At 47.2% G+C, this 9686-nt stretch overlaps 2 protein-coding genes across 2 annotated transcripts; one reads left to right on the top strand and one right to left on the bottom strand.

Moving 5' to 3' along the window:
* Positions 1-35: 35 nt before the first annotated feature.
* Positions 36-2813, top strand: BBBOND_0001680 (hypothetical protein, conserved; the record flags this gene model as incomplete). The annotated part of the gene is made up of 1 exon (XM_012915009.1): positions 36-2813. The coding sequence occupies one exon, from the start codon at positions 36-38 to the stop codon at positions 2811-2813; it is 2778 nt and encodes a 925-aa protein (XP_012770463.1).
* A 1245-nt stretch (positions 2814-4058) lies between these two features.
* On the bottom strand, positions 4059-7289 carry BBBOND_0001670 (hypothetical protein, conserved; the record flags this gene model as incomplete). Its single annotated transcript, XM_012915008.1, has 1 exon — positions 4059-7289. The coding sequence occupies one exon, from the start codon at positions 7287-7289 to the stop codon at positions 4059-4061; it is 3231 nt and encodes a 1076-aa protein (XP_012770462.1).
* Between the last annotated feature and the right edge of the window lie 2397 nt (positions 7290-9686).

Genomic DNA, 9686 nt, shown 5'->3' with positions numbered 1-9686 from the left:
AGCGTTGGAACATTAAGGAACTTATCAATGACGATATGAAGAACGGCGTAAAAGGGTTGATTAGAACTGTTAGCGGCGTCACCCCTGACGGTGCCATTCCTCATACTGGTGACAGACTTAGTCAACTAAAAAGTGTTCTATCAACTCAATCGCCCACAACTAAGCCAACGAAAGAGAACTTCACAAACATGTCACAGAAATTTCAGAACTACCTTAATCCCATAACAGACTACATCAGCAGGCAACTCATCCCGAAATCCGCCACCACTAGAACTTCAACTCCGGCGTCGCCAACGCAACAACAAGATGATGCCCCCAAACCACAACCTGCCGGCCGCGTCGGATATTCTGGCCCAGTTGCCACCGCAACCACGTCCGCACCTAAAGATCCCATTGCGGAACACTTGGATAGACTTAATTACTATGTTAAAGGAATATTTGACATAATTTCCGCTGGCTACTTCGGTAGATCCTTCGCAACCAAACTAGACGATCTAAACAAGTTCCTCAGCTCCATGCGCCCCTCAAACTTCGCAGGTATTGGCAGTCCACTATTCGACATTCTCAGCCGCGGCATCCGGTCTCTGACTCATGAACTTAATAAGGCGTATATATCGGTGTATGATACCGCGGCGTATACGTTTAACTGGGACGTCAATAGCAGGAACTGCGCCAAAGCCTTCCTCACCCTGCTTGAGACGCTAGTTGGAGACTTAAAGACGCTGAGAGAGAAATGTGAAGTACAATGGAATGGCAAACAAATACATCGTATTAGTGGTCTCGGTTCGTTTTTAACCGGTTGTGGTTACAAAGTGGCCAAGGATGATAAATCTCAAGATGGCGAGTTGAGGCGTCATGAAGGCATGATAGGCAACCATATACTGAATAACCTAAAAAGGAAACTTCAAAACACGGATGATATTAAACAGCATTTCGAGAAATGTGAATCAAACAAAGAAGACGAGGACGGTAAGAAGAAGAAAAAAGATAACTTCCACGTCCTCGACGTTCTCAACTGCCTCCATCACCACCTCGAAACGTACTACACCGTTGGTCACATGGCAACTTTCACCGCTAAACGTAATCCATGTTCCGTGTACGAGATGCTTGTTTGGTGCGCTGGTTTGCATTATAATGACGTGCGTTCAAAGATGGTAAGCGAGACGATCACTGAGCTCTTCGAAGATCCTGAGAAAGGAAACGCCGAGGACGAGATCATTATGATGCAAGTTGACAGAAACTTCATTGATGCAGCGCCTCACGCCATAAACTATCAAGGCATTGTCACGTCGCTTGACGATCTGTGCGCGCAATCGTATGACGTCTTGACCAGAGTCCTGGGCACCGGAGACGCAGAGACCACGTACGCCAGCGACTATTGCAACAACTCGCATAATTTCTATTATCCGCAGAAAGGCGACGATTGCCTCGACATGTTGCTCGACATATTACGCAGGATGTTCCCGCCGCTGAAATTCCTGATGCACCAGTGCAGTTACCCTACGGTTATCCATGGCTGGTCCAGCTGCCAGTACGGCAAGGACGTCTCATCAGCAAAGTGGCCATGTAAGGGGCATCCAAAAGACAAAGCAAATGACCAACCAAATGATGAACCAACGTGCCAACCAAAATCGCCACTTCAATCCTACCTAAACGACTCTCTCGCCGGCTTGTTACCGCATTCCCTAAGTGGCATCGGGTGCAGGCCCAAATGCGCTAATTGTCCAGGCAATAAACCCGGGATGCAGTGCCTGACGCCGCTCGGATTTAGAGGCTTTTCTGGGAAAACGAGGACAGGCAGAGACATATGCGACGTGCTGGAAAAATACTTCACCAACACGTATCATACATCGCTATTCAGTCTCGTGCCCAGGCCACCCTCAACGCTTGCGGAGCATCACAGCTTCGTGTTGTCGCTAATGAGGGGTATTAATGCTGAGCAACGCAAGCAAAATCATGGCATCGTAACATTGAGTGCAGCATTTGAATCATCCATTTCCAAGCTTACTATCGAGCTGTATAAGGACACCGGTACACTTACAGAAGCGCTTAGAAAGGCATACGGTACAGTCACGCATAAGCATCAAGCAAAGGACCATCTAGGTCCGTTCGCCGACTTGAGAAGCTTGTCTATGAATATGCCATGTACCGAAGCGGACGCACGCTGCGCTCCTTATATGTCATCGCTTGCCTACGACAGCTATTACTACATGACCAACAAAAATACTGACACCTACCTCTCATGGGTAACATACTTACCGTGGACGTTTTGGAACCTGCTTAACAGCTTGTACAATTCATTCTGTGCTATCAATTGCCAAGATTGGGGATGTCGCGGTTGCTTGCGGGGCGATGTCTGTAAGAAGGGATCTCACGGTGTTGTTGATAAGAACAAACCAAACGCTGTTTGCAAATGCGATTCGATAGTCCAATGCAAGGGTGTCTCCGCAACCTTGTACCAATACGGTTTATGCTTCGGTGAACCATACACTCTGAATGAGGGTAAGACTATGAAGAAATGCTCCGACTTCTGCACTCAACTGAGCAACGTTCTTAATTCAACATATTTCCAGAACCTTTTCAACAAATGTGATGATTTCATATTCACCATCCGCGCACCTTTCTTGTGGATGACCGTGGCACTTTGGTCACTATCCCTCTTCTACCTCATCTGCGTGATGGTTGGCAGACTGGATGTGCTTCACATACGCTCGCACCTGAGGATACCGTCGTCGCACAAGATTACGGCGCAGTCGTTGTTGGCAGCAGCGCAAGTCGGAAGGCTTGCCAAGATATCGTATCTACAACCGTAATTGTATTCACGTTTGTAACTCACATCAACTCACCTACCTACTCACCTACTCACCTAACCGACAAACGTAGTCTAATGTCTCGAATTACTCTAGCGGCAACCTGGGAACTAGATAGCAAATAAATTAGGTTATGAGTGAACGACGATGCAACGTGTTGAGCAAGCATCCAGGCAAAGTGTTGACCTAGCAACCAGGCAAAGGGCTAACCTAGCAACCAGGCAAAGTGCTAAGCTGGCACTCAGGCTAAGTGCTAAGCTGGCAACCAGGCAAAGTGTTGACCTAACAACCAGGCAACGTGCTAAGCTGGCGGATGAACCGTAATTTGGCGGGTGTTGTAGCACGTTGATTTATTGTTGCGTTGAGCTGTGCGTTGACTGTGAGAGGTGTCCGCGTTGCCCATTGAGTAATTGTCACGTGAGGCTGGGTGATTGGTCGCTAACGTAGGCGGTCGTGAGGGCCGCGGCGGGTGACCTAAGTCGTGTGTTGCGAGTCACCGGCAGGGTGGCGTTATCCGCGTTGGCCTGGTTAATGGCATTTATAGGCGGCAATGTAGCAATTGTTAGTATCACATTTAGGCACGTAGCCGACACGCTCCGCCAGCATGGCGCCGATACCGCGGCTCGTAGCACGGTGCTGCTGCACTGTGGGAGTTGAGCGCACGGGGTTCGCTGCAATTTTAATGGCATTGCGAATGGTGAATAATTTAGACTGACAGTTGGTGCTGATGACATGCGCCGCGTCAGGGCAGCCGTGGTATCCCGGGCAGCGTGGGTGTCGGTGGCCTGGGCTGGGGGGATACAGGGGTGAGAGTGAGTGTTGATGAAAGGACTGGGAGCGGCAGTGGTAGTGTTGCAGTTGGTGAGTGCGTTGCTAGGTGATTGACATGTTCGCAGGTTGAGGGGACTGGGAGCGGCAGTGGTAGTGTTGCAGTTGGTAAGTGCTTGCTAGGTGATTGATATGCTTGCAGGTTGAGGGGACTGGGAGGAACAGTGGTACGTGTTGTAGTTGATGAGTGCGTTGCTAGGTGACTGATATGTTAGCAGGTTGAGGGGACTGGGAGCGGCAGTGGTAGTGTTGCAGTTGGTGAGTGCTTGCTAGGTGATTGATATGTTTGCAGGTTGAGGGGACTGGGAGGAACAGTGGTACGTGTTGTAGTTGGTAAGTGCTTGCTAGGTGATTGATATGCTTGCAGGTTGAGGGGACTGGGAGGGACAGTGGTACGTGTTGTAGTTGATGAGTGCGTTGCTAGGTGACTGATATGTTAGCAGGTTGAGGGGACTGGGAGCGGCAGTGGTAGTGTTGCAGTTGGTGAGTGCTGCTTGAGTGTTTGATATGTTTGCAGTTTGAGGGGCGCATGGAGCTGAGGAACTTGTTTAGATCGTCTAGTTTGGTTGCGAAGGATCTACCGAAGTAGCCAGCGGAAATTATGTCAAATATTCCTTTAACATAGTAATTAAGTCTATCCAAGTGTTCCGCAATGGGATCTTTAGGTGCGGACGTGGTTGCGGTGGCAACTGGGCCAGAATATCCGACGCGGCCGGCAGGTTGTGGTTTGGGGGCATCATCTTGTTGTTGCGTTGGCGACGCCGGAGTTGAAGTTCTAGTGGTGGCGGATTTCGGGATGAGTTGCCTGCTGATGTAGTCTGTTATGGGATTAAGGTAGTTCTGAAATTTCTGTGACATGTTTGTGAAGTTCTCTTTCGTTGGCTTAGTTGTGGGCGATTGAGTTGATAGAACACTTTTTAGTTGACTAAGTCTGTCACCAGTATGAGGAATGGCACCGTCAGGGGTGACGCCGCTAACAGTTCTAATCAACCCTTTTACGCCGTTCTTCATATCGTCATTGATAAGTTCCTTAATTGTTTCCAACTGCTTATTAATCAGCGTTTGCAGCGCTTTGAGGTCCGACTTGTGGTGTTCAGCAAACAGACATCGGACTTGGTACGTGACTTGGGTGAATGCGGATTGCGAAGCAATCAGTAGGTGTTCTTTCAAAGCCTCCACCGCTTCCATAGATTCGTTATAGGCTAATGTATATGCCGATCGAAAGCCCTCTATGCTCTGCTGCAAAGCAGCGGAAGCAAGTTCAACGGTTTGGCTAATAAAAGTGATGTTCGTTTGTAGCTGCAATTTCAACGCTTCCATTGTTTCGAGAGCCATTTTCTTCGCAGCGTCCACTGCTGCAGGCAGACTTTCTAGATTGTTCACAGTACGAAGCACCGTATTGATAGCCTGCTGGATTGTACCTGTGGCAGCTTGAGGAGTGAACTCTTTAGTTCTGAGACTATCAAGTTCGGCATGAACTTGGCCTAGACTTTCACTGTCAGCTACTATGGTTCCGTGACCGATTTTTGTTTTAATTTTCAACAGCTTGTGCATAAGGTCATCTTGATTGAACGTATTGCGCAATGACGAGATGACATTCCCAAGGTTTTCCATAATTGAGGTGACGGAAGCCTCGATGTTTTTAGTTTCAATTGGCAACCTGTCATTAAAAGAACCAATGCGGTCTCTAATTTTGCCGAGCCCATTCTCAAATATGTGGTCCATTTTACCATTTCCAAGTCCATCTTTGAGTTCATTCAAGAGCGTTTTAACGCCTGTGTGCTTTACATTGCCATAGTCCAATATGGTTTTTTCGTTTTTATTAACCAGGTCGGTTAAAACTTTGAGCTCATTGGTAATTGTTTCTAAAGGCGTCTCGAAAGACATCCTGTTTAATTTACCGTCCTGCGCACCACCACCATCAGCTATAGTTTCTGTAAGTTTTACAATACCCTTAGTTGTGAATTGATTGATTTTCTGCTTAATGGCTTCTTCCTTGCTCGACCTAAATTGCTGCGTGAGTTGAGTTGTTCCAGCATCCGAGATATTCTCACTTGTATACATATCCTCGATCTTCGTTCCCGCATCTTCCCCCATTGCAGCGAAGGCGGTCTGGCCTGTTTCGCCGGTTTTAGGTAAGGCCATTGTAAGAAAATTGAGACCAACCTTTGTCATCGAGTTTTCATATGTTGTCTTATTAGTCGTTAGCCAATTATTCAATTTAGCGCTTTTACCATTCAGACCGGTCATCGTCAATGTACGGTGTGCAGCATTCTCAAATTTCACATTTCCAAAGCCAGAAAAATACTCATTAACCCATTTCTTACACTTATCTTTTAGATCGCCCAAATCAAGTACTAAAGCGTTGCGTACCGCTTGTTCAATTTCTTGTGGCAATTTATCTACCAAACCAGTCACCTCTTGCTTGGCACTGTTGGCTGCATCGAAAATCTTCTGGGCATCTTGTTTTAGCCTATCGGCAGCCTGTCCAATCTTCGTAGATTTAGAACTACTAGACGGTTTTTCATCTGCTATTTTGGTAATTTCATTACACTTGTTGATTCCCTCGTCTATAATACTACCTGCCTTATGATTCCATGATTGCAAACTCCCAAGATGCACGCCAAGGTTTTCATGAACGTCTTCAATAGCGCGTTTGGCTTTCAGAATTTTGTCGAGTTCTGCACCAAACTTTGTCTGTGTACTGCCATGATATCCAAGATCCCTGACGACCTGCGTAACCTGTGCTGCGGCTTCATACCGCAATCCCTCTACCTCACGAATTCTGTCTGCCATGTCCGTAACATGTTTCTGTATTACCGTGCCAACTGACAGAAGTTCCGATTTTATTTTGTCCACTTGCAATTCAAGGGCGCATTTATCTGCACCATGGTTATTAATTTCTGTCATCTCATCTTTAATTTTTTGAAATGCATTGGACACTACTGATTCATACTCGTTGTCAAACGTTTCCAAAAAGTTTTGAGCATCTGTTACGACGTTATTGAGATTCTTAAAATGTTTGTTTTTATCTCTATTCAAAATGCCAATATGCTTTGACAGATTATCAAATTGTGTCGTCAAAACGTTTTTGAATTCGATTGATTTATTTCTTATTTCACTCTCAAGATACTTCTCTTGGTTTATCAACACGTTATCAACCTCTTTCACCTGCCACCCAAAGACACCATCCCCTGCTGAGTCATGTAATACTAATACAGCTGTTTTAATACTATTTATTTCATGCGTTATTTTTTCTTTTAATGTAACATCCAAAGCACCAACTTGTTGTGCATCCATTGCAGTCAACTGGCTGTCAATGTTGCCGATGGTAGTCATCCATGCTGTCAACTGGACTTGAAGCTTATCCGTCTGTCTAATTTCTGTTAAATACTTGTCAGATAATTTCATGATCAATTTAGTTAAGCTGTCAGTAACATTCTTATTTTTTCCATCTACCTCTTTCCAATACCCCTCCAACCACTCCCTCACCGCGCCGACAGACACCGCAAGCCCAATACGCCCGGTGCCAATTGAAGATTGTAACATGCTAATAACTGTATCAATTTTATCTCCACTGATATCTTTATCGTACGTTCTAACTGCATCATCATCTTTCACTGCATTGAGAACACCACTCAAAAATCCCATCACCCCGTCACACAGCCTGTCCAGGTCAGAGTACACAATCCCACTGCCGTCGTAGCCTTTGGAAGTAGAGTTGAAGCCGAGGAAGGTTTCGAGGCCGTCACATAAATGCGTTAAAAGATTATCATTAGGAGTTTTAACAAGTGACTCAGTGAATTTAGTAAGCTTACTTTCAAGATCTTTAAGTTGATTCTCACGCTCTAAAATGCCATTCAAAGCTTTCTTAGTAGCATCATCATAACGACGGGAGTGGGAAGATTGGCAATCTTTTTTCCACTGTTCAAGTTTTGATTTTTCAAAACCATTATTAGGCTTATTTTTTAACTTTTAGATTTTTCAGCCTTCTTAATCAGCGTATCAATATAGGCACAGTTAGAGGCATGTCCAGTATACTTAACAGGGCATTCCAGTTTAGATTTTTCGGCTTGGAGGGACTTAGTAGCGTTATTTATAGCCTCCTCAATCAACTTTTTCAAAGCTTGAGACAACTTGGTAAGACCTTTGTTATCACCACTCCCATGCCTAACCTGGATCAACCAGTCGATGGACTCAGTCAGAAGGGTAGGGAAGGGTGACAAGGCACAAGTTATTATAATGGTTTAAAGAAATCATAGCGGTATTATGGCGAGGTGATTCGAGGATGTAGAGTGGGTTAAGGGGCGATGTAGAGTGGGTTAGGGAGCGATGTAGAGTGGATAAGGGGCGATGTGGAGTGGATGAAGGGGCGATGTAGAGTGGATAAGGAGCGATGTGGAGTGGATTAAGGGGCGATGTAGAGTGGGTAAAGGGGCGATGTAGAGTGGGTTAAGGGGCGATGTGGAGTGGGTTAAGGGGCGATGTAGAGTGGATAAAGAAGCGATGAAGGGTGGATAGAGGAGCGATGTAGAGTGGATAAGGGGCGATGTAGAGTGGACAAAGGGGCGATGTAGAGTGGGTAAAGGTGCGATGTGGAGTGGGTTAGGGAGCGATGTGGAGTGGATAAAGGGGCGATTAGAGAAGGTAAAGGAGCGATGTAGAGTGGGTTAAGGAGCGATGTGGAGTGGATAAAGGAGCGATGTAGAGTGGATAAAGGGGCGATGTAGAGTGGATAAAGGGGCGATGTAGAGTGGATAAAGGGGCGATGTAGAGTGGGTTAGGGAGCGATGTAGAGTGGATAAAGGGGCGATGTAGAGTGGGTTAAGGGGCGATGTAGAGTGGGTAAAGGGGCGATGTAGGGTGGTTTAAGGGGCGATGTGGAGTGGGTAAAGGCGCGATGTAGAGTGGGTTAGGGAGCGATGTGGAGTGGATTAAGGGGCGATGTGGAGTGGGTTAGGGAGCGATGTGGAGTGGATAAAGGAGCGATGTAGAGTGGGTTAGGGAGCGATGTAAGGTGGATAAAGGGGCGATGTGGAGTGGGTTAGGGAGCGATGTAGAGTGGCTAAAGGAGCGATGTAGAGTGGGTTAAGGAGCGATGTAGAGTGGGTTAAGGGGCGATGTGGAGTGGGTTAGGGAGCGATGTGGAGTGGGTTAGGGAGCGATGTGGAGTGGGTAAAGGAGCGATGTAGAGTGGGTTAGGGAGCGATGTAGAGTGGGTTAGGGAGCGATGTGGAGTGGATTAAGGGGCGATGTGGAGTGGGTTAGGGAGCGATGTAGAGTGGCTAAAGGAGCGATGTAGAGTGGGTTAAGGAGCGATGTAGAGTGGGTTAAGGGGCGATGTGGAGTGGGTTAGGGAGCGATGTGGAGTGGGTTAGGGAGCGATGTGGAGTGGGTAAAGGAGCGATGTAGAGTGGGTAAAGGAGCGATGTAGAGTGGGTTAGGGAGCGATGAAGGGTGGATAAAGGAGCGATGTAGAGTGGATAAAGGGGCGATGTAGAGTGGATAAAGGGGCGATGTAGAGTGGGTAAAGGGGCGATGTAGAGTGGATAAAGGGGCGATGTAGAGTGGATGATAAATACCACTCGGGTCACCATGTCATCGCTGCCGTAACCAATCATCGCTGCCGTGACCATGTTATCGCTGCCGTGACCATGTCATCGCTGCCGTGACCATCTCATCGCTGCCGTGACCATGTCATCGCTGCCGTGTCCATGTCATCGCTGCCGTGACCATGTCATCGCTGCCGTGTCCATGTCATCGCTGCCGTGTCCATGTCATCGCTGCCGTGACCATCAACTTGGTCACCACGTTGGTTACCACCTTGGTCAGCACCTTGGTCATGGCATTGGTCAGCACGTTGATCAGCACATTGGTCACCACTTTGGTCACCACTCTGGTCGTGGCATTGGTCACCAGTTTGGTCAGCACTTTGGTCACCACCTTGGTCATGGCATTGGTCATCACCTTGGTCATCACGTTGGTCACCACTCTGGTCAGGTGCTTGGTCAGGTGGTTGGTCACCCCTTGGTCAGGCGACAATCTCAA

Source organism: Babesia bigemina, scaffold Bbigscaff_62835 (assembly GCF_000981445.1).
Source record: "Babesia bigemina genome assembly Bbig001, scaffold Bbigscaff_62835".
NCBI classification, from domain to species: Eukaryota; Apicomplexa; class Aconoidasida; order Piroplasmida; family Babesiidae; genus Babesia; species Babesia bigemina.
The sequence above is the reverse complement of the archived record's forward strand: the minus strand, read 5'-3'. Positions and strand labels throughout refer to the sequence as shown.